Source organism: Ixodes scapularis, unplaced genomic scaffold (genome assembly GCF_016920785.2).
Source record: "Ixodes scapularis isolate PalLabHiFi unplaced genomic scaffold, ASM1692078v2 PGA_scaffold11__112_contigs__length_91849675, whole genome shotgun sequence".
NCBI classification, from domain to species: Eukaryota; Metazoa; Arthropoda; class Arachnida; order Ixodida; family Ixodidae; genus Ixodes; species Ixodes scapularis.
Window position 1 is genome coordinate 85,376,979 of NW_024609837.1, and position 25,408 is coordinate 85,402,386.

Below are 25,408 nucleotides of genomic sequence, written 5' to 3' on the forward strand. Positions count from 1 at the left end.
GGAGGGGAGGAGGAGACCCCAGCAAAATGGAAAATTTCAGGGGGGGCCCGGGCCCCATGGCCCCCCCCTAGCACCAGTGTTGCGGAGTTCCCGCTCTGGACTGACTCCCCACTTTTACGACGGGAATGGAACTTCAGCCCGGAATGGAATGGGCTCGGTTTTTATGTGAACTGTGTCGATTCTCATCTAGGGCCTATGGGCTGATGGTGCAACTCGTTATGTGCGTGGTAAGGGGCTCTTGGAACAGCACTGGAGGTGACCGACCCCTCGACTGTCTCACTGGCTTAGGCTCTTTCGAGGAGGAGAATGGCGCGCCCTCGGTGAAGCAACCAAAACTAAATAATTGTAGATGGACAAGGTGTCCTTCCTGGTGACGTGACAAAGCGACTGGTAATCATGCGAGATTAGCATTAACCAGGGCGTCAAACCGGAACAAGACTAACCGAAATCAAACATTTGATACTGAACCCAAGCCGGAATGGAGCCGTAATCTCGTGTGGCGGCTGCCAATTCATTAAAAATGGGTAATAAAATGTGAACTGCGCATGGCGGCACAAAGTCAATTTAATATTCGTGACAATGGCGTCGGCTCCTCAGTTTTCACTGAACGGCTGCTACAACATGTCGACATCTCAATAATAATTAAACAAAAAAAATTACCGCATCCCCACGTGGTGAATGACGTTGATTGGGACGAAGCTTTGGTGGCGTATCTGCGTAGACGCTGAGCCGCAGCCATGCCGAGCTTTTCGTTCATTTTCATCCATGTCAGAAAGAGAATGTGGTATGGAACGTGGTTATATACGCATTTGAGCATTTGACCGCAGCGCCCTCTCGTCTATAAACGTTGACCAATGCATGCAAAGTTTAGCGCGATTATATACGCATTTGACCCCAGCGCCCTCTCCTGTATAGACGTTGAGCGGCTACATGCAACGTTTCATCCATGACATCCCCAGCTCTTGAGTTACTACCACATCTCGGAGCCCCCTACTCGTCCCGCAGTCGTGGTCGAGTGGTTAAGGCAATGGACTAAAACTCCATTGGGGTCTCCCCGCACAGATTCGAATCGTGTCGACTGCACAAAAATTTTTTTTTGTCCCTAAACAAGCACGTGAGCTCACGAGCACAAGCGCCAGCAAGGTCGATGTGAGCACAGACGCCGAACGGACAAGGCTAAATCCCAAGGAGCTTCGCCCCTAATAATTACATTTCACGTCTATGTACGGCACCGATTGGTGTCGGCGTGGAGGCGTGCACTTGTGTACTTTGTTTCACGTTACGATGGACCGCAAAGGACACTACGAGCCACAGGAGCCAATTCATAGCCCAGAGGGCATCTAGTGTCCTTCCAGTTGGGTGGAGCGACGAAGGGAGCACGAAGTCACAAGACAGCTACGAACTAAGGATTGGCTCGTGTAGCTCGTAGCAACCATTGCTAGGTGAAAGCGAGTATCTAAAAAGCCATGATGTGTGTGTTACTTGCTGCTAAGCAAGAGATCAAGGTAGACCTTCGAAGTAGAGAGCAAGGTGTATACCTTCTTCTTGCGCCATGCATGAACTACACCCGTTTTCACCTCAAGAACCGTAGTAAAAAAAGCCCTGCTCCACGCGGAGCATTACTAATTTCCCCCTTTATATTGATAATTAAGACATGTAGGTGAATTTGAGATAAGATATATGTTATCTTATCAAGGTGTACGCCTTCCAAACACCAAAGCCATCGCTTTTTCCTCCTACAACCAAATCTTGTAAGAACTACTTTGCGCCGCATATGAACAACTTGAGGTGAAAAAAGGGTATAGACATTTTTAAGGCCTTGTCAAATGAACAACACGCCAACCACGTCTGTTTGTGGAAAAAATGGGTCGTTTTAATTTTTGCCGTCCATGGAGACTCGAAAGCCCTTTAAGCTTAATCACGTGATCGACGTCGCGAAGTGCTTCGTGCAACTACACTTGAGCTTAGTAGAACTAGTCCTTTGAGTAAGCTTTTGCATACTTTTGTAGTAGCCTCCTCATTTGATAACGTCGGCAGCTTTTGCTGCTCCTTTCCAGTAGCACAATGTGGCTGTCAATTGCCTTTTTCTATGTTTAGAAATTAAATGAAATGGTGGAGTTCAGCCATTGCAGGAGTGGGAATGGGCCCAGTGTTCTCATTCCAAGGAGTTGAAAGGAATGGTTGGATGCTCGTGTTCCCCAAAATGGAATGGAATGGTGGTGCCCATCCCGCAACACTGGTTGGCACAGTTGCTATGCCCCGTTTGCCCTTAAGCTGAGACTAGAAGCTCCACCTTCAGCGCAAGCTTTCCGCCCTTGCTAACACAAGTCTGAAGGTGCAGGCACGCACAACCAAAGCACTGCAGAAGCCAGCGAGCTTGCACTGAAGGGGGAGTCTTCACCCACATTTCTTTCGTCTGCTGCGACCTGTTCTGTACCAACCATTCTTTTTAGCACCACGGACTGTGCTGCATGTTTTGCAACGGGTCTATTGGTGTAAGGTGTCAGTCCAGTTCACTGGCAAATTAAAACATACCAAAACAAAACGTGTCCGAAAAACTCCGAGGCAAGCAAAACATGTTGCAAACGACGTGGGCACCCGCTGTGCGTGTGCCACGTCATGTGACCTCAATATCGCGTCACGAGACGCGTGCGTTGGCCAAGTGTGTCGTTTCTCTCGTAAGACCCAGCCGTACAACGTATTGTGTATAGCATCTGTCATCCACAAACCATTCTTCTAGTCAGCAGACAACTGCACACATATGTGGCAGCCCAAGCCTTTTCCATCAGCGCATGGGTTTTATTCTTCTCGGGGGAAAAAAAAAGAACAATTGATGACCACGGAGGTTTTTGTTAACAGTTCCACCATCTTCCCGCCTTCGTTGCATTCTGAACTCTAAAGTCGCTGATAAGATGAGGATGGTAGAGATTGCAAAAAGCCAAAGCCACGTGCAGGAGACTCTTATGGTCATCGTTGTGTGCAGTGCTGTTAAAAAAATACAAAACATTGTGCTCTTAGCTTTCATTTCGATCGCATTTGCGAACAAACGGAGTACAGCTGGCTCGGTTCCCGTACCTTTATAAAGTATAGGCAGAGCTTCTTTTTTTTTGTTTCCTCTTATTTTTTGATAAAAACTAATGAAACTACTCAAGTGTGTTCAGATGTTTGGTGCCGATTCCAAAAGATAACCCACCCCAATTAACTTGATTTGCAATTTTTTCTTAAACACCTACGCCCACTTCTAGTAATCAGTTTTCGGGTCAACAATGGTCTGGACATAAATGCGGCTAGTTAGCTATGGTGGGATACAAGCAAACTTTCTCGACTTAAAGGAGTATTCCAGCATTTTCTTTGTAATCCCCGATTTGCCTGAAAATTTGCTATAGTCGGTTACAAGTCCCCAAGAAGCTAGGAGAAACTCCTCCCACAAGCGTGATGCGCCCATTTCAAATCTCTCCACAGTCGAAAAGAGTTCACTGAAAATGCTCCTTGTTCCGCTTCAATGGATTCCAACTTGTCTCCGATCCCACTTTTTAAGAAAGTGACCTTTGTATTCATTGGAGGGAGAACCTATGAAACAGACATCAGGGGAAGGCAGAAAAGTTCATTCTTTGGACTGTAGATACTGTTCCCAACTACAAATCTCGGCATACTCCATTTCTCGACTGCCTGCTCGACCTGCATACCGAAAAGCATGGGTATAATTGAATGTTGGTTATGGCATCCTTTGCACTTGCCACTTTTCACAATTATTTTGAATTTCGCGGCACTATGCAGCATACCAGAAAGAAGGAAGACTGGCATCGAAGAACCCTTTAAGGGCAAACAGAGTTTAGTGCCCAGGTTCTGTTCTCGTCTGCTCTTTGCCTCTACACAGCATTTTGCTTCTTCCACCGCAGGTGCAGTCGTAAACGCCCTCAATCAAAAAAAAAAGCAAGTCAGTGTTTTTTTTGACCCCATACAATCGTTCCACCAAATGTTTGGCACATGTGCAATGCCATCAGAACTTTAGTTCATGGAGGGCGAACGACAGCGCACAAGAGGGCTCCTGCCGCCTCGTCATCTACGCGAGCAGAGCTCCAGCGAGGTTGTTGCATGTGTACAAAGGCCAAAGTTCCCTCGATGCATTGCGGCAGCATAGGCGAACTGGCTGGAGAGACTGTTCTGTTCCACTAAAAGCAAAGAACCCCTTGCAAACAATGTGCAGCACACTGGTGGCGAATATCCTTCAACGTACCTTTCCGCAACGCAGCAGCTGTCAATCGCGGCACACTGTGTGGTTGTTTGCAATTTCCCCTCCTGAACATTTGCAGTCCACAATTTGTGTTTCAGCATCAATTTCAGTGCAATTTGGGAAGGTATTTTTGTCGCCAAAGACTCTCACCTCCCCTAAAGGCTAGTCCAGGGATGGAACTGGGCAAAGCAGCTTTGGAGCAATCGAGGGAGCAGAAAAAAAAGGCAGTTTGGAGCAGGCTGGGAGCAGCACAAACAAGGTCCTGGAGCAGCATACGAATTTTAAGAATGTTGAAATGGAGGCCAAATGTCACTTGGTTTTCAAAACTAGCACATAGACAATTCCATGTGAACTTGGAAGTTTCAATAAACGTTTTAGTTTAATATTTTTCCGAAAGTTACGTGCAAATTGCACAATACATGAAGAAAAATTTCACACGACAGTGTGAAACGTGATAAAACCTACTTGCAAAGAGGTAAATATAAACAGGTACAAATAGCTTTAATTGCTAAGCATTAACTAGTGAGGTGTACCATAAAATAAAATGCCGGTACAAAAATAGTCTCAATTTTCAGTGACTAGAAAAAGATGATAAATGTCCTTGCACACATAAATCTATTGGGAGTTTGTAAACTGCTCATGGATGTGAGATTCTGAGCCAATTTCGCATTAGCCTCCACCAACAGCACTTGTCCAGACTCAACGACTGTGCATGCTCAAGCATAGGCCACGCACAGATGATGCACCAAGTTGTTGCTCTTCTTCCTGAAGACAAGCTCTCTTTGTACCTGATCACTGTTCTTACACTTCTGCCTCTCATCTTGCTTTTCGACCTCTAGCCTTTCTGTGTCAACTTTATGAGACTTCAGTCTGTTATCCAAGCCTGTTATCAAAGGCACTTTCGTGACATCACTGCCAAATCGCTTGAGGCAGCTCTTGACTTCGCGCATAGTCTTCAAAGCGCAATCACAACTTGGCAGCTCGTACCTTGCTCCATCCTACGCCTCGCTGTTCGTTTCTTTGTTAAAGTTACCTGCGCGGGCCGAGTTAACACTGGTTGCGGGATTGCAATAGTTGCAGTTTGCTTCGCTATTTATATCTTCAGATGAAGTGACTCGGGGACTTCAGGAAAGCATGGCGAGCATGCAACAGCAGCAGCTAACGTTGGCCGTAGCAAACTTCAGACACAGGGAATTGGATACGGATCCACAGGCGTCTCATTTCGGCCCAAGGTCCGGTGTCAACGTTGCCGACAAACTGCGAGATGGCCAATTTTAATGAGGCTCGTTTTTTGTCTGGGCGCACCTTGGCGAAACTGTTCTTACTGTATCAGTGCGGCACATGAAAAGTCATTAGGCGCACACTTGCGCAGCAGTTCCATCCCTGCTAGTTCACGAACTTGCATTCGTCCCTGCGACCAACTGCACCACACGACTCTTTGCGTTGCACTACAACGCGGTGCGCAGAGTTGAAACGAGGTGGCAATTAACGCTGAACACTCCTGGTCCAGAGCTAGGCTGAACGTTTTGCAGTACTATGCACGCACTAGCTACGATAAATAGCCGATAGACCTTTTGCTGAATTACCCGAGCGACAAAAAGAATGCCAGGAACATAGGTACATGTGCTGGCATCTTCAGTTGCAACTGTTCGAAAGCAAAAATCTAAACCACCTGACACTTCGCACGTCATTCCACAGACACTTTATTTCGGTAATTTACTTTGAATCTTCTCTATAGGAAAGGCGAGCATGTGCTGTGCGTGTACCCACGTTCCCAACACTCTCTTTGATGCTTGGCTAATTTAATGAAAGGTCTATTATAATGTTGAACCCATGGCAAAAGAATAATGCCCAAAATCCTAAGAAAGAAACGCACACCGGCAGTGTTCGTGTCCTGCATGTCGGACACATTAAAGAGGCGGCGGTTTGGTGTGCCCGGGGGCACGCTTAGTTTCCTTTTACTAGTCAAGTGGGGGGAAAAAATGTACACAAGGTATGTGGGCTGCTGTTTAGTGGGTGGAGCAGTGAAAACGACCGACGTGATGTGTCTTCCTCTCGGTGGGGGGGGCCTGGAAGTCCCTCTTCACCTTCGGTACGGGTGGTACCCCTGCCCGCCGTCAGTGGGCGCTGCAGCTGCGGGTGCAACCCCGTTGCCTGCCGCACCGTTGTAGCCTGCAAGTTTTCGGTACGCCGTTAGTGGAAATGCCTCCAAGCTACAGTGCCTGTACTTGGCACAAAATATTCTGTGCTACACTGCTGCTAGAGGATGGGCTCTTCCTGGGTCTTATTTGCACACATTCTTGCGCTAATGAGACCCAGGGTTTCAGTCACAATATGACTCGCGTCGTCTGCCTACCCACCAAGAAGGCGACTATTTGGTTGCCACGACTGTCACCCTTCTAAGCGTTGCTGTGGGCGGGGCTTGCGGTGCGCTGCTTGCGCACAATTTGCAAATAGAGTTGCAAAACGTGAAAATTTATCAACATCATCCAAACAGCCTATATATTTTTGCGAATTCTTTCGAATGGTCCGGCCTCTAGAAGTGAAGGCCGTGAATACCCCAATTGCAACACGACCCCTACGTTAACTAATTCAAATGTCTTATGTCCGACTAGCCCAACAAATACGTACTGAAAATGGCACTCCACCAGCTTTGAACACCGTATGTGAACACAAATTTTCAATCAAGGCTTTGAGAAGAAAAAAAAAATAAATTTGTACCCCACATCTTAGATCAACCGTGATCAAACCGTGGGGATCTCGAATTATCACATGGCGACTGCGGGGAGCTCGCGCATGATCAGTTGCCGGAGTGGCGTTCCAAGAGTCTACCGTGGCGGTTCCCCATCAACGCTCGTCTCTGGGTGAAAGTGACATGCAAAGCCAATGCTCTGGACCCGCCAGCCGAACAGAACTGCCGGCCAACGCCGGAAGTGCAAAGACCCCTCACCCGTGGCGGTGTAGGAAGTGTCGCCGTAGCCACCGGCAGTGCGCATGGGTCCGTAACTGGAAGTCTGCTGCCCGTAGGAGCCTGCACAATTGACGACAAAACAACCACTCGCATCTTTGGAAGCCTCGGAAATGGGCTTCGCACTCAAATAAGATAGAACGCACCAACCTACTATTTCGGTTTTATCAAAACAAAGCTCATTTCATTCCGTTAATTAATTCATGCTTGACTTAAAATTGCCATAGCCCTGGAAATTTTAAAATACAGGCGAGTTCGGTAGCCTAAATGCATTCATTAATTTGTTGCAAAAGTGATTCGTGCAATGAGAAAAGTTTAAATTTACAACCTAAACGAAATTATGTATCGTCACCCGTACTGGTACTACATTAGCACTTTTTCTCACACTTTCATCTTTAAGGGCACCGACAGGTTCTACATTTAACCGCTTAGTTGAGTGTCCCAAGCAGGGTGTAAGATAGACAGGTGGAGAAACGAGAGCCAAATGAGCGACCCGATTGTGTCCCCCTCGGTTTTCTCTTTGTCTGTGGCGCCATCTATGTGGAGCACCGCAAACTCTCACTCCGGGTGGGCGACCGGTGGCGACCGGCTAAACTGACGGAGATGATTTCTCGTAGATTTTCGATGGAGGACTGTTGTGCTCTCGGTTTATTTTGCATACTCTCCCATCGAGTTCCACGCAAATACGATTCAGATTTTTTCCTCTCGCCGCAGCGCCATCTGTCGCAAATCGGGGGTACCCGCAAGCAGACGAGTACACAATCTGGTCACGGCGCTGCGGTAGGCTTCTATGGGCCGTTTCCCCACCTGTCTATCTTACACCCTGGTCCCAAGTGACTAGTTTCCTCCACAGTGGATGACTGCCTCTCAATTACAAGAAAAGGAAGTACAGTGTAGACCGCATACAACGTATGTCGCGGGAGTCGCGAAAATCCGCACTATAACCAAAACATCAATTTTCCAGGCCAAAATGCATGCCATCAGACAACTTACCTTTGCAAAAGAATTTATTTTATGTTAGATGAAAAATAAAGCTTAGTTTGAGGAAAGTCTTTATTTCACCAGACTAGTACACTTCTCTCTCAAGTGTGTCACACATTTTGAAAGAAATGAGCGACTTTTGCCTAGCACAGCCTTTTAACAGCGTCGCGGGTTGCGGACGGACGTTGCGAGCGTTCAGGATTGCCAACCCTAATCACTTTTCTCCGGCGATGAAAACGCGTGAAAATTCGCATCCTTTATACGGTACGCGCCAGTAATACCTCCAACTTGAGCACAGGCATGAAATGCTCCAAAGAAGAAATCCGGGCGATGTTCGAGAACACAAATGTTTAGAAATCACCACTTGGTCGAAGTAAACAAACACGACGACACGGGCGTTTCTGCCGTCTTGAGAGTGCCGCCACGACATCGCCGCACGAGAAGTTGGATCTTCCCTTCTATTACGTGCTGGGTTATCATAGCGACAAACGACGAAAATTCACAGTCAAGGATAGTGCTTTTACGCGGAACGATGAGCTTCCACCAACTGTCTACGTCGACGATCACAACCGACGCCATGTTTGCGGATAAAAGCAGCTGCCCCGCAACTGGCATGCAACGCGCGCGAACACTTCTCCTCGACCTGCGATTGGTCTGTCGTTGCGGTTGTTTCCAATGCAGCGGAGGGACGCACGCACGTGAACGACACGTGCGTGCGTTCCTCAGTCGCTATGGCAACTGAAGCTTCTCTCTTCGCTTCTCCCCGCTCCTTCGAGCAACGTCTTTGCCCCGCCGCGAGTGCCGCTATCTTGGTTATCTAGTGTCGCACAAGGAAGCCAGAGGGAAGCGTGCTCGCTGCACCGGCCGGCGGGCTGTTCCAGAAACCGCACTATAATTGGCATTTCCCTTCGCGCGCCTGCATTTTAAGCGGTATGTAATTACATGGAGTTCTATGGGAGGCGAAGCGGTGGTTTAAAAAAGCTGTGTTATACCCGGTCCTGCACTATAAGCGGTTACGTTGTAAGTGGTCTATACTGTATAGCCGACAATCACTTCTGTCCAAAACAGTAAGTGCCAAGTTTTTTTTCACATACGCCAAACGCAATTTGGTCTCCGTAGCTTTTTAGCATGCTTTGCTAGGAAGATTCATTAGGCAAAGAAGCATACTTCTATGGGAAAAAAGTCTGCATGCCTCCAAACTAGGACAACCTTTCTTCTTCTACTGTACTTATCGAGACTTGGTAATATGAGGCGGCGGCCTTACTCGCCTTCTTTTCATTTGAAACTCAAACCTTCACTTTTTTACAATTATCACATACAAAGTTCATTATTAATTTCTTTTTTTTTTTTATCCTAGTGTGTGCCATAAAGTGCAAGGTTAAGCTACAATGTTTCCCCCCCCTTTTTTTTTTCACCACAAAAATAAATTGCACATTGCTGAACGCTTTAAGTGCTAATTGTAGCACTTGCAGTTTAAATGAGACGTCGTTCTCACATTCAAGTTATAAATTACTTTCTGAAAATTTCTATGCGAAAATGAAGCTCGTTTCCGGTAACCGGCGTCATTCGGTTCCATGTATCCGAGAGATCCGTCGACCGCCATTTCTCCATTCAAAATTTCAGAAAATTTCTTAGCCTCGGAGGCTCCTCTATTTGGGTGGAAAATCAGCATTTGGCAATGCATCTTATTTATGTGGCGAAAACAACTTCGTGAATTATCAAGGGGGACAGCCTATACACAGATTCGCTATCTTGTAACAACGAAGAAGTGTTCCAGAACAGAAGTCGCCCAAACTGAAAAAAAAACAACATGCGACACCAAAAGACAAAACATTGTTTCCATCGCTTAGTCTCGCACGCTGCTACACATAAGAAAGAACTGACGGCCCATCATGACAAAACACATCCAGGAGCGAAAACCCCGAGAACCGTTTACAAAGTCGAGTAACAAAACTCGCCTATACCTACCGTAAACACCAAAACCTAAAAAAAGGAAAAAACGGGCAACTTCAACGCTCGTTTCCGAAAAAATAAAAAACGGCCACGCCGGAAGGGAGCAGCTCACCGTATCCCGAGTAGCTCTGGTCGCCCGAGCCGTAACTGCCATAGCCACCACCTCCTCCGCCAGAGTTGTAGCCGCCCGACTGAGCGCCGCCCCAGTTGTTGTAGCCGCCACCGCCGCCACCGGAATAACCTGCGGATGGCATGCAGTCAGTCCGTGTCCAAGAATCGCGTGTTGGGTCCAATTGCGTCTTGGATCCAAAAATGGCACAAATGGCGCAGCCATTCCACCCCTGATTTATTAAATCACTATCATAATTTACCTATACCTTCCCCTTCTGCTAACCACGAGCGGGGTCCTCCACCATCTCCGGCGATCTACAAGGGGTCCGCGAATCATCAATGGTTGAGAACCACTGTATTACACCATGAAATAGTCTTGCAACTCCTGCTGCTTTTGCTTCATTGCACTTGCAATAACAATATTTTTCTATGCTATTGACAGACTCCAAGAGCAAGGAGCACCTACTCCTGCAGAGCACTGTTTGCTCTGAAAGTTGGCTTTCCCCTAAGACAGGCAACTGCGTTGGGAGAAAGCCAGCCCCCAGCCCCAGCCCCCCCCACCCCCAAAAGCCAGCTTGCTCTGCAAGCTGGCTTTCTCCTAATGCGTACGCTCGCGTTGGGGGAAAACCGGCTTACAAAGCAAAACGGTGGTCTTGGCAGTGCGATATACAGTGTAGACCGCATATAACGTATGTCGCGGGAGTCGCGAAAATCCGCACTATAACCAAAACATCAATTTTTCAGGCCAAAATACATGTCATGAGACAACTTACCTTTGTAAAAGAATTTATTTTATGCTAGATGAAAAATAAAGCTTACTTTGAGGAGAGTCTTTATTTTACCAGACTAGTACAGTTCTGTCTCAAGTGTGTCACACCTTTCGAAAGAAATGAGCGGTTTTTGCCTGGCGCAGCCTTTTAACGGCGTCGCGGGTTGCGGACGGACGTACCGTGCGTTCAGAATTGCTAACCCTAATCACTTTTCTCCGGAGACGAAAACGCGTGAAAATTCGCATCCTTCATACGGTACGCGCCAGTAATACCTTTAACTTGAGCACACGCGTGAACTGCGCCAAATAAGAAATCCGGGCGATGTTCGAGGACACAAATGCTTAGAAATCACCACTGTAGTCGAAGTAAACAAACACGACGACACAAGCGTTTCTGCCGTCTTGAGAGCGCCGCCACGACATCGTCGCACGAGTAGGTGGATCTTCCCGTCTAGTACGTGCTGGGTTATCATAGCGACACACAACGAAAATTCACAGTCAAGGATAGCGCTTTTACGCTATGAGATGAACGCCGTCTACATCGACGATCACAACCGACGCCATGTTCGCGGATAGAAGCAGCTGCGCGACCGGCATGCAACGCGCGCGAACACTTCTCCTTGACTACGACCAACTCTATGTCCTCGACCAACGCAGCGGAGGGACGCACGCACGTGAACGATACGTGCGTGCGTCCCTCCGTCGCTATGGCAACTGAAGTTTCTCTCTTCGCTTCCCCCGCTTCTTCCAGCAACCTCCTTGCCCCGCGAGTGCCGCTTGCGCAACGCTTGCGGCTCGCGCCGTCAGCGCCGTTATCTAGTGTCGCACAGGCAAGCGTGCTCGCTGCTCCGGTCGTCGGCGCGGTCGGCGGGCTGTGCCAGAAACCGCACTATAACCGGTATTTCCCATCGCGCGCCTGCATTTTAAGCGGTATGCAATTACATGGAGTTCTATGGGAGGCGAACCGGTGGTTTAAAAATACCGCGTTATACCCGGTCCTGCACTATAAGCGGTTACGTTGTAAGTGGTCTATACTGTATCAGTAGAGGCAGCTATTTTTGTTTGATGTAACCATAACTTCTGCTATATATTATCACTGTAACATTACCGCGCACAAAAATTGTTCAATATAAAGGATAATTCGATGTAAATGGGTTTGATATAGCCGGGTTGGACTGTACGTGCCCAACCAAACATCACTGCACAGGCCTTAAAAAAGGTTTCCTACTCGCCCCAACTCCCCCAAAACAACGCACAACAGAAAAGTGTCGCAGTGGGAAGGGGTTCTCGCCTTGATAGCCGGAAGACGGGGGACCGCCGCCATTGGGCGCTCCTCCCCACTGGGGCCCGCCCCAATTTCCACCGCCACCTTGCTGGCCTCCCCAGCCACCCCTGCCGCCACCGCCACCCTTGGGCATGCGGCTCTCCTTGGGTTCGGCACGCTTACACTCCACCTGCACCAAGAACAAAGATGGTCGGCACACACCAATATGCTGCAGCACCATCAATACCTCTGCCATACAGCACCAAACGTGTCCTCCATTCACAACTTTCAACAAGAATCGTTCGCAATCAGGGTAAGGCTCGTAGACATGCGACTGGTTCCCAAATCGGGGAAGTTTTCACTACTACAATGCAGAAAAGCTACCAGCATTTTGAGCAGTCTTCAGATTCCACGTTGGTGTACGGCAGACAAAAACAGACTGAACTGAGCAGTCTTGGCAGAATGTCCGTGGGGTTCCCCCTTGTTCGCAAAAAGTGGTCTTCGTGCCAACTTAACTTATGCCATATAAAACAATGGTGCTTGCTCAAACCCCTTTAGTTCCAGCTTCTCCAGCACGATTGTGTATATAAAAATGCTTTCCGTTGAGACAATGTCCAATGTTGCTACGAAACGACCGCTTCGACACTTCCAAGTACCGTCCGCAGTATTTGACATCACACAAGCCATCGTGTCACGGAGGTCATCATGTCGCATGTCAACTTGCGCAACAACTATTTTGCAGACAAGACTAATAGACCTCGCGAGCGTCTTTATGCTGAAGCGCGACAAACCGGCCTCAAAAGATCACATCTGCGAACAAGTGGTACTGTAGAAGACAGCACGAGTGACTGCACTTTCAATGAGAGTATTGCATCATATTTCTTTTATGCTCTCGAGGAAAGCTTATTTTGCGACTTCCGACCTATCCAGGCATTTAAAGGAGTCGGGGGGATCACCGTACCTGCTTGCCGCTCATCTCGACGTAGCGCTGCCCAGTCAGCTGATGGACGGGGTCTTCAGTCTCGAAGGTGACGAAGCCGAAGCCTGCGACCCAGACGCAACAGAGGCCTCCGCTCGTCACAGTCCCCCGCACACCCACCGTCAAGCAGGCAGGCAGACACTCTTGCGACTCTCCGACAAACAACTCCCACCAGAAAGACACAAACACCCTCCCCTTCCGGCGTGGGACGGCGGCCGGGACAAACTTCTCGCAACCCCGCAGACGTCCCAAACCGGACGCCACGCCCGATCCCAAAAGGTCGCACGCACGACGCCGCATGGCTTCCAGGCTACACGCCCGTGCGGAACCCACGGGGGTAGGGCGTAGGCTTTCGCCCCGTACAGGCAAGCAAGAGGTCCGCATTCGGTTGTGGCTAATCGTGGCTACTAATCGTTAGCTTCGGCTACTCCTGCTCGTCTTTTAGTGTTAGTCTTCTTTTACATATACATTTTACTGTCGCTCAGACAAGATTGTGTTGCCGTAATCCGCCGGTTCTACTTAGCTGCTCCGATCTCGAGGCTAGCAATCGCCGCGCTCGCCAAAAGGGGCGCGACGGCCGAGCTCGATCTCGAACCGGCACCAAACCGCTCCTTCGGGGGGCTCGTCTCCGGTCGGTTGCCTACGGCATGAGAGGCTAGCAAAGACTTAGCGCTAGGTGTACGTAAGTTGCTACGAGCATGCCTAGCTACAGTTTAGTTACCGTTTCGAGGGGGACGGTAGCCCTTGAAAAAGGAAGTAGCGTCGTTTCGTTTCACAGCCACCCGCATCTGTTCCAGCTTGCTGGCCCGCCTTCACACACCCACTTCAGCGCTCCGCAGGGAGGGGAGGGGGAAGCGTGAGCCTCCGATAAAAAAAAAACAAGTGAGAAAAAACAGAGAAGCAGGTTCTTGTCTTTTTGCGCCGGCGAGCCGGCCGCACTTCCGTGTGTGGGGTTGGTGATCTCTCTCTCTTGCAGAGGAGGGGTCGGCCACCCGTTCCTCCACGGCCATCGTGGGGGGTGCGCCGCAACACTGCACTCGGAAACTTACCCGTCACCACTGTGGCCGCACTTCGGCACAGTCCTAGGACGAAAACGCGTCGCCAACCGGAGCCGTACGTAGAACGAGCGTGAACGGACGAGTACGGCAGAACACTTCAAATCGGGTAGCAGCTGGCGCTAACACCATTGACACCAACAACACAAGCTAGGCGCCACAGGCGCCACCTAGCTTGTGTTGTTGGTGTCAATGGCCAACGTCTATCTGTACACTTTTGGGAGCCGCCACAATGCACGCAGACACGTGGCGACGTGACAAGTTCGCAGCGCTGGACTGGCACGTAACGTCCACTGCGGCCCAATCCTAAGGCAAAACGGACCGTACCCACATCTCCTTCTATGTACGGCTCTTTCGGCTTGCTGGCAACGAGAGGCTTGTATCGAGCTCCCGAACGATACGGGAGCCAATAAAAGCCAAAGATATTCATTTTTCTTTGCACAGTTGCTTGTGAAAAGGGTCAACGCCAGTTCTCGACAAAATAAGATAGTTCTAGATCAGACTCTACAAGCGAAAGAATGAGAGCGCAAAGCCAAGGTTATACGAGAGCAGAGTTAATGGCGGAACAGCAGAGACATTTCTAGCACAATGAATGCAATCAATACGGTGCACACAGACACAAACTTGATGCATAAATGCAGCGCTAACAGAGCCCTAAAATCTAAACCATGCAAGACCAGTCTACAAGTATATCGGCTAGCCGCAAACGAGGTTCATCGGCACCCCGTGAAATGAACGCATAAAATAGAACGGCATAGAAAAAGGTTTATAGAAGACGGAGAAAAAGCTTGCGTAATAAACACCTAAAAAAAATTACAAAAGCATTTCAAACGAGACAAGGTACATTAACTAACACTCCTTCAAGGGCCGACTATGCATTTCGTCGAGAAAACAATGTCTACGCTATTAAAAACATCCATACCAAAATTTTGTTTTGTATCAGGACTAAATAACACAATGTTAATATACAAAACTCCAAATCAACACAACTAACAAAAAAAAAAAAAAGAAAAAAAGACTGGGTTGACCCTTTAAACAACTCAAATGCAATTGCACAGAACCTGCCTCGAAGACGCACCAATGCAAAAGCGCAAAACCAGCACTAAGCCACTTCTAACGCACAACTCGACAATCTCACAGTGCTGTGGCTAGAACGAAATCGGGCGGCCAACTCACCACGCGAGCGCTTTTGCTCCTGATCGTACATGATGATCGCCTCAACCACCTGAAAAGAGATAAAACGCAGACGCTCAGATTCCCTCTCAGAACATACCAGTTGTCACAGTTGGGCCTCAATAATAAAGACTCCTTTGTCCACCTCCCCACAATAAGACTTAAAAAAGTGTGTATTTGTCCTCTTTGTAGCCAAACAATTTCCCTATATCCCCATAGGGAAAGCTTTCAAGCAAAAACGGGATGAACAATACCGTATTTTCGCGATTCTAAGCACCCTCTTTCAAACATAAACACCTGAAAATAAGTTTGCATGCGGATGTAAGCACCCCTCTCTCAACAAGAAATTTTAGATCGGAGACGCCGGTATCGCCGAGCGCCGGAGTCGCAAACGGCCGCTGGCTTTTGGTTTCAACATCAGTTAATAGATGGCAGCACATATTGCCCTTTTCAGCTTACGCATCTGTGCAGGTTGCGAAAGAGGGTGCGTTGCCGTACTTTCCTTTGAAGATGTTTTGTCAGTTTGGTCTCTTTGTGCTTGCTGCAGTCGGTTGTTTAGTCTGTTAAGCCTATTCGTCCGCGTCGCAATCGTACTCCGTTCACTGTGTGCACGTGGTTTGCGGAAGTCAACGAAAATCACGGCGCTGCTGAACAGTTCGGAGTGCAGCTTTCCGCGCAAGCCGAGGCTCGGCGGAGCGGATGATGAAGAGGAACGGTTTCTCTCTGAGACGCCGCACCACTATCTGCCAGAACCTATCGGTGGACTTCGAGGAAGAGCTTGTCAACTTCCAACGTTATGTGATGAAGTTGCGTCACAAGTCTCGCTGCGGACTCTGGCAGATCGGCAATGCCGATGAAACCTCTGTGTACATTGACATGCCAAGGACGTGCATCGGGAACGAAGTAGGCGCCCGAGAAGTAAAAGTGCGTACGACTGGCTATGAGAAGCCAAGGGTGACCACAATGCTGCGCATCACAGCCGACGGTCGATAACTTGCGCCCTACACCATCCTCAAAAGACCAGTCACAAGAGTAACTAGTCGACCGTGGCGCAAACTGATGGCAAGTGGGTTGCTCTCCAGTCTTTACTTTTGTTTATTTCCTTTAGAACATTTATTCTTTCATTTTGATTATAATAAATTCATATTTCTTGTGCAAATTTCGTATTTTCGGGGCATGTTCCGAATATTAGCACCCCCCCCCCTCTCTTTGAACATTGCGGGTGTGAAAAAAAAAGGGGGTGCTTAGAATCGAGTAAATGCGGTATTGTCATCATTTAAACCAGTTGCTCAATATTGATGAAATTTGGAGGGTCTGTTGATCTCGTTGCCTAATTGCGCTCTATGAAATTTCATCTCTGTAGGACTATTTTTCAATAATCAACACGACGTACACAGCTACTGATGTAAGTCGCCTCACTTGGCGAGGAAATCTGTCATAAAAATGCTGGAGAATTTTCAGCATTTCTAAGCTTCAGCCTTAGCTAGAACATATGGTGAGTGGCGCTATCTATTCTTTACCTTAAAATCAGTTTTTTTCTAGGCAAAATATCAATTTCAAAAAGCAATCCTCATAATGGGGCATTTTCTCCTCATCAAAACTGTATACTTTTTGGGCAATAAGAACTGTATTTAAATAGAAACATAAATATCTAGCCCCCTCTCATTAAATTTCAGTTCAGAAATATCCACAGCAAAGAATACATTGAGATTCATTGAAACGATAGATTTCCTAAAACAATAGTTGCTGCAAAGAAGTGAAACTGAGGAAAAACCCGTTTGAAGTTTCCACACCACTACGCTTGCTTTTACTGGTGGTGGTGGCAACTAAAAGGCACCAAAAGCGTAGATGGTGCCCTCCGCTTACACCCAATCTCCTGCATGGCTTTGCTGAGTGAGTCCGAGCTTAAAACACTCTTAGACTGTCGTTTTGTTGTCGGCACCTGGACATCGATTGTGAAATGAGTGAGGAATTGGGTATGCTTGCAATACACGGACCAACATCAGCAAGTATGGGCGGGGCAGGCATCATCGAAATACAAAGCAGACACACCCACGTGACTTTCTATAAATGAATGCTGGTTTTAGTCAGTTTTGTGTTCAATCAGGGTGGGCCTTCTATGGTGTTCTTGCCCGAACAGAGTTTACTCTCGAACAAAGATATTGAATGTACTGAAACTGTGAAAAACTGCTCTTTCCAACGAGAGTATGATCATCATTCCAGGGTGCACCGGTGCAAAGCTACAGCAGTTTGAAAACAGGAAACGGAAGTTTCACGTTTAAAAACATGTGACTTACGGAATATAGTTGATTTCTCCATAAATAATTGACATATTGCAATAAAAATTTGCAGGAGCATACACCATTAGTTGTGGAACCACAATACATTAAAATAGGAAAATTAGTTTTTTTTTTAAAAAATAGCAATTTTAAGGTGGTGTCCCCCCCCTTAATGAGACATGACTGTACATGCTAAAACCTTTTCTTTTCTGGCTGCAATTCTTGGAGCTCCCACAAAGCCTCTCGGAGTGTCTGAAAGTCCTCAATCGCCTTTTTGTATATTTTCTTTTTTTTTAACTATTCCTTGTGCGCCCAACGGTACTTCCTTCGTAGTGAAGCGACTCTCCAACTTCGACAAGAACACAATTCTGTATTCCAACCGTGCAGCATTTCACTTCACACAAAGGGAACCAACCACAGAGCGGCCCTGGAGGACTCCCGACGACAGACCCCGAGATGGAACCGCAGCTCGCACTCACTTTGCCGTACTCCGAGAAGAAGGCGTGCAGGTCCGACTCGTTCACGCTGGCAGGCAGGCCGCCCAGGAAGATCTTGGTGCCACTGCCCTTCCTGCCACCGCCGCCACCACCCTGCATCCAAGGTCATGGCAGGGTCAAATTTAGGTCATCGTGAGAGCAAGGTCTAAATAGCCTCTCACGGAGCAAGCTGATACGGCATCTGCAGACGGTTTGTCTGATAGTACTTGTGAAGAATGCAGTTTGTCTGCTACGAAATGAAAATTTGCAGACAAAAAAAAAAAAAAAGAAGGGAGAAAAAAAGTATGTTGTTTGGTAACACATCGGAAAAAACGTGCAACAACTGCTACGAAGTGAGTGCCTCGGCAAAGCGAGATTGAACATAGGCTGAAGTTGGGATCGTCCGCTATCTCACATTGCAAGTCGTTCACATCCCACAACTCATTTGCATATATCAAGTTGTCTTCCTGCCAAACACGGGGTGACACCGACCACCAAATGAAGGAGTACCAAGAACAAGCATGTCGGCATCCGCAAGACCTCTCACTACTCGTACGATGGTGAGAGGTCGTGCGCATTCTCACTAAAATGTTGATTGATCGTGAACTCGCAAATGGGTCGCAGGAGTTTTCCCCGGAGAACCTAACGGACGGGCACGGGGACGAAGAAGCCACCACGGAGAAAACAGTCAGATTAATACAATTCCTGAGACCTATGGAGCCGTATAATTTCGAAGTAATTTAAACGCCACGCTAAGGGCTTTACATCTGCTTTCAAGAACTAATAAAATTTTTCAGGTTTTTTTTCCTCCAGCATTTGTACTTCTACACGAATCAGCACAGCTGTGGTGACAACATTGACCAAGTAGCCAGTCGCGGTACCGCAGATTACTAAATCGAGTTCCCAGTAGCCCCGGGGCTTCCCTGATGCAAATCAATGACGGCCGGAACGAGGTCACGGACAAGCTTACCCTCGGTGGGCCGCCACCACCTCCGCCTCCCTGGGGGCGTGAGGCACCGCGTGGGTTGCACGACTTCGGGTCCACCTGCGGGGCGAGGCAAGCGGGGCACGGTTACAATTCAGACGAGAAACCTCGCTCCACTTGCAAGACCGACATCATTATAGCTGGCGACAGGTTGAGAGCAAAGTGGAAGCTCCGGCACTCGCTCAATTCCACAGCGAGCAGCCATGGAACAGCATTATTTCAACACATCTTTTCTCGCGCATCATTCTTCCTTCCTTGGCTTGAAAATCATTCGACAATGTTGTAAATGACCATTTCTCATTAACAGTATGCATTCTTTTTACCTGCAAAACCTTCCCTCCAATGAAACGCAGTTCCAGGGTCGGCCCATAGGTGGGCCGACCCCAGAACTCATCTCGACAGAAGAGATTGCGACACGCCGGTCGTAAGCAGACGCCAGAGCACAAAAGGGCCTCGCGGCACAAACTGGACTCCACGGTCGAGGTCCACGTCGTGGAAACTATGTCGCACGGGCGAGAGGAGAAGGAGCGTTACCGTGCGTCCGTCGAGCTGGTGGGGCCCTCCGGCGAGCACCGTGGCCACGCAGCTGGGGTCCCTGAAGGTCACAAAGCCGAAGCCTCGCGACCGGCCCGTCTCGTTGCACATCACCACGCTGTCCACCACTTCGCCGAAGCGGCTGAAGTAGTTCAACAGGCCATCTGGAGTCGCAAAAAAAAAAAAAGAGCGGGCGCGTCATGACCCTTGGCCTAGGATGGCTGCCAGCTCTTCCCGCGACAAGGGCGAAAGACCCGGTCACCGCTATAGTTGGGCTCGCTTCGAAGGAACATACTATGGAAATATCTCGCAAAATCCTTTCCCATTAGACGCTCTGATAATGTCTCCGTCATGCATAAACCTAATTTTCTTGGAAAGAAAAGATATTCCACAGCAATGTCCTTGTTGAGACTAATTTCTAATTCACATCTGCTGGCACAAGTTGGGCACGCACTCGCAAGTGTGACAGCTCACAAATCCTGCATCGATTTTTTGGACTCTAATAGCAGCAGTGGGTCTGGTCGTGAATCCAGATCATATTTTAGTTGCCAAGACCTGTACTTCTCAAAACTGCAGCTTGGGTGAGGAGTTGATTGAACACATTGCCAACTCCACAGCGCACAAATAGTGTGTTATATTTGTGCGCTGTAAGGTCAGTAACATGTGCTTCGTAAAAGTGAGAAACTGGCTTGCCAAATGGCGTATCGGTCGTGAAGGTTGACTAGCTTCTTGGCAGCTTGAAACCTTTTTGAGCTAGAATCCTAATTCTTGTGGAACCTTTTTGTTGTCAAAATAAGGAACATCCTGTATATTCCACATTTCTATTTGTTCTAGTAATTAAATTTTTTGTGGATATCAAGTTCTTGCCTTGTAGTTTTCATCATACAAATGTACCAAAATGTTAAGGTGGGCTATATAAAGCGCAAAAGACCAACAAGGATATGGTGAAGACGGGACAGCGTTTCAATCAAAATACGCAAGGATCCCTCAGACTTTTTTATTAAAACACCAGCAGTGACTATTAAGTATACCACCCACTGTCCTGTCTTTTCGTGTCCTTGTGCCCCATACACTTTACATAGTTAGTATCATTTAAAAAGCACATTTATTCAGCTTTTTTTCTATGTATGTCAGTCTCCTCAGGAAAAAAAGTAACAAAATCCACACAAAGCGGGCATTTTACCCACGACCAGAAAAAAAGCAATCGCATATTTGCAAAAAAAAAAACAAAAAAAACATGCAAAGTGACTGAAATTAGAGGACCAGCTTGGTGGGACTTTGCTGTAGCTGAACGTGTGCCCTGCTTTAGAATTCAACTGTGCACCAAAGGCCATTTTACGTCAAAGGTTTCTACCAGGGAAAGTTCTGCAAAATCGCCCGTGAAATTTGCAGATGAACGAACAGGCATTCGTAGAACATCAAAACCTCCTCCGCCAAACAGACCTTTTTTTCTAAATTGCCACACTGCACATGCTAGCTTCTGCCATAGCAACTTTCCCCAAGCAAAATCCAAAACAAATGGCATGGTCGCCACTTCAGCAATTTACTTCCAATTTTTCACACGTGTAAGGCACACACGCGTAGCACATATACAAGTTTCACGCACCACACGTGCTATCATTTCCAAACAGCAACTTTCCCTGAGCAAAATCCAAAACAAATGGCACATTGGCAGACGCCTTATCTCAGCAAGGTCCCATTTCACATCTTTGACGCAAGTAAGTCAAGCTCGAGTAATGTGTGCGCCAACGTTTGCGGGCGAGGGTGGAAGAATGGAGGAGAAAAGAATAGTCACAAACGGGCGGTTAGAAGATTGGTGGAAAAACATTGCCCAACCTGAGGGGCAATGTTTTTAGTTGCCTTGCCCGATCCCCCAAAGGCAGCCGGCAATATCAAACACTGCCCAGTGATAATTGCAATCATACTTGTTTCTACACTAGGCGGCGCAAGCTACTGCCCGCTATAAAGGGTACGGCCATTGGCATCCGTCTAGCATTCTCCTCGGCAGCTGGGTAATTTAGCAAAAGGTATGTTCCACTGATTTCTACGACGATTTGCTTGATTGATCATCTCCGCTTCGAGCCCATTGTGCGACCAAAGCCACCCATCGTCCATCTTACTCTACCTGCTGAAGCATTGTCGAGGATGTAATCACGTGAACCTTGCATCTGTTGTCACGTGACGACAGCTTTCACGACGCCTTAGCGGGTGACATAAGAGGGCCCACCGGTGGCCGCAATCGCGCAATGGACTCGCAGCGGAGATAAGCAATCCAGCAAATCGTCACAGGGACCAGTAGCCTGTTCAGCTCCCAGCTCGTAAATAAAAAAAAGAGGCTACAGAAAACGAGATCATTCGGCAAACAGTGGTATGTAGGTGAACCCCGAAAGGCAGCGCGTGCGAGCCACTGCGGACGGAACTGCTGGCAGTTAATTGCAAAGGGGAGAGGGAAGCGAGGCGTCCCCCTCTCCCTCTCCACACCTGTGTCCACCAGCTCGCACAGCACGAGCACACGGGACACAGCTGCACGCCGCTGTCGAAGGGCCCCGGCTACAATCCTGTTTTCCGGCAGGGGACAGGTGGCAGGAACCTAGTCTTTTTTTTTTATTATTGCGATATTTTATTGGCCTCGCACGTCCTACAACGAAGCAAGCAGGCTTCCACAAATCCACAAAAAGATGGCTCAAAGTATTTCCTCCAGAACTATGGTACCCAGAACAAGTTTCCGACAGGTGTGCTTAGCGTGCCATCCTGCCCATACATCAAAAGCAACCCCAAAGTAGAAACAAATGGCGGGTGCGATCCCAGTCAATGGGTGCTTCCAGTCCCGGCAAAAACTTTGAGCGAACGTAAGCGCTGCTGTCGTCGCGGCTTCCCAACCCCCTAGTGTTCGTCGACTGTTTAGCTGGACAGCAGTGCGCAGCAGAACAGGCGTCTGCTACGTCTACCACTCCTGCTACGACACTGCTACGATCGTGGCCACGGACGACGTGACTCTTCCAAGACGTCACTGGGCGGGAATCAAGGGACCACTTCTTAGGGCACAGTAAACAGACCAGTGGGAGATGTGTTCCATGTACTGGAACACACGGAGGAAGGCAGAAGAGACTTCGCTGTTCCCGCCGAAAACTGGCTGTGAAACGGGCAGTTAACTTCCCTAGCTCATTCCTCACCGTCCCAGGAAGCTCCCAATTTTCTATAGATGGCAATTTTTTTCCTTCTAAAAGGAAACTATGAGGCGTGCAAGCCTGGTTCTTCCATACGTCGTGAGGAAACACTTGCTGCTCAAAATTGGGTGGTTCTCTCCCCCGTGACAACGGCAGTCCGAAAACTGGGCAGTTTATGTGCAGAAGGAAGTCAGATTTTGAGCAGCAAATTTAAACCGCACATTCGGGACGGTCGAGAAGTAACGAGCTGCCCGAGGCATGTCCTCACGACAAAACGGCTAGAATTTATACAACTTTGTGTAACCACCAAATGTATGATGATAGAAGAAACCTCGTCCGGCGCTGTTGTGACGAGTGAAGCGGTTACGGCATCGCAGATTATGACGTCACCTTCCTGCTAGTACTGAAGCTCCGGTTAACCTCACTTGTATTTCTCTGCGAATGTGTCGAAACATTAGTAGAGGCTTCGTAGTTTACGATACGACACACGCACAAAGGTGTCAGCGGAGCACCGGGCATTGTTATCCAAGGTATTGGAACAAGCTACTAAAGCTCTCTATTAATTCAGTGACGTCCAGAGACTGTTCTAGCATTCCATGCGAATAAAATATATTGTGTCTCTGGAGAAGTGTTTTGTTTGCCAAACAGTTACCCATACTCTTCTTTTCCTCTTGTAGCTGATAGGCTGTCCCCAGTATGCCTATTCCGATCAGACCAAGGTGTAAAAAATAATAGGGGACACACGGGCACGCTGGCAAACTTTCAACCTCAGTCACTCAAAGGTATGCCAACTTCCTTTGTTCTTTTTGGACTCACATTTCCGGGAGATTAGGTGCAAGTCTTGTTTCCCTCCCTACCAGAGCCAAGTGGGACATAGGAAAACTATACAATGCCAATGCGAACTGTGCTGCACCCGTTCCACGCTCACAACAGAGAAATTGATTTAACTAAACAAGAAGTCTGATTCAGGGCTTCATGTCTCTAGGCAAACTGAGTAGTGCATACTTAAGTTCTGAACTAGCTCAGATCGTTTTAAAATTAACTTTCACTTGGCAGTTTTTTTTGTTTGTTTTTTTTTTAAATGGAGGTTTTGTTTGATATCCTAAACAAGTTCAGGTTGCTGTAAAATAAACTTTCAACGGGCAGTTTTTTTTTGTTTTTTCTTTTGTCAAGATGAAACATTTTTGTAAAAACAACAACGTCAAACGAACCTTACTTTTCTGAAAAGCCGTAACATTCACACAAAACAGAAGCCCGCGTGTCCTGTCGTTGTTTGTGATTTCATAAAAATGCACAAAAAAAAAAAGATAAAAAATGGCGCCGTCTGCCTGAAACGCGATTCTTATCAATGTGTCAGTGGCACGACGCAGGCGCCGATGACGAATTCTCCCCAAGCGAGTTCGTTGACAGCGCGAGCGACGGCTCGCGACAAGGACAAGAAAAAAAAAAAAAAAAGAAAAAGAAACTAAGCTTACCTTGCGTAGTCTCCCAACTGAGACCGCCAACGAAGATTTTCCTGCAAAACAAATAAAAAAGAACGTTATTATTCGCTATCGACCTTCGACGACAACCAGACATCACTGGGAAATCTCGAAGAACCGCTACCACACAACATAAAAAGGAGGGGGAAAAAAAAAAAAAAAAAGACGGCGTGTTTTAACAGATCGCCGGCAATCAGTCACCCGAACTCCGCCGAAAATCGGTTCTTTATCGTACAGAAGCACTTTCAATTACCGAATACCTTCGCGGTACGAAAAACAAAGATGAAAACGAGGGTATTCGGGCCTGAATCGGTTCGGTCTTTGAGGAAAAATCGGCAGAGAAAAAATGTTCCGTTCTTCCCGCGCTGTGGCCACCATTGCGCCGATTTCTGGAAACACGCAGCCATGGCTTCCTCGATCGAACGCGGCGGCCGCGTTCGACCAAAATTTCCGATCGAAGAAATTGAAGCAGAGCGTCGTGTAAGGTTATTTCCAAAGTTCAAAAATCGGCTAGCATCACCTACGTCGCAAGGTTACGTAGAGTTATCGCAATAAAAGCCGCCGAGCGGGGCGGAAGAAAAAAAAAAAAAAAACGGCAAAAACCCACCAAAGACAAAACGTTCCGCGATAGTGCTATGTGCGACAGTCCTAGCTACTTCGTGAGCGAGTTTTCACGCTTGTTAGAGCGTCAAATGAGAAATATACGCACCCCTGTTCTTCGGTATTCCGCCGTGCCATGTTATGTCAGTGTGAAACTTCGAAATCGGAGATCAAGACTAACGTTCTTTGTACTGGAGAGCCGTGTAGCACGTACTACCGCCCGATGATGATGCGTCGGTGTGCAAAGAGACAAAGAAATGCAAAAGGTGCAAAAGCAAAGGGCGTCTCTCAGGGTTCGCAGACTGTTTACTTTGAAGTCGCTGCCGCATAGAGAAACCCGTCAAACCACTGATGATATCTGGTCAAAAACGCGAGTTTTTATTAACGAAATTATTATCA

The 25,408-nt window shown here is 47.7% G+C and overlaps 1 protein-coding gene and 1 non-coding gene across 2 annotated transcripts; one reads left to right on the plus strand and one right to left on the minus strand.

Moving 5' to 3' along the window:
• The first annotated feature begins 1,001 nt into the window (after positions 1-1,001).
• Trnaf-aaa lies at positions 1,002-1,083 on the plus strand. The gene has a single exon. It is a non-coding gene; the product is annotated as a tRNA-Phe (tRNA).
• Positions 1,084-6,159: 5,076 nt separating this feature from the next.
• Positions 6,160-25,312, minus strand: LOC8041736 (heterogeneous nuclear ribonucleoprotein 27C). Its single transcript, XM_029984994.3, has 11 exons — positions 25,119-25,312; positions 24,404-24,444; positions 19,762-19,925; positions 19,213-19,287; positions 18,246-18,356; positions 15,491-15,539; positions 13,242-13,324; positions 12,308-12,470; positions 10,249-10,377; positions 7,185-7,265; positions 6,160-6,406 (listed from the first exon to the last, which is right to left on the minus strand). Exons 1-11 carry the CDS (start codon positions 25,145-25,147, stop codon positions 6,318-6,320), a joined length of 1,014 nt encoding a protein of 337 aa, XP_029840854.1. The 5' UTR covers positions 25,148-25,312; the 3' UTR covers positions 6,160-6,317.
• Between the last annotated feature and the right edge of the window lie 96 nt (positions 25,313-25,408).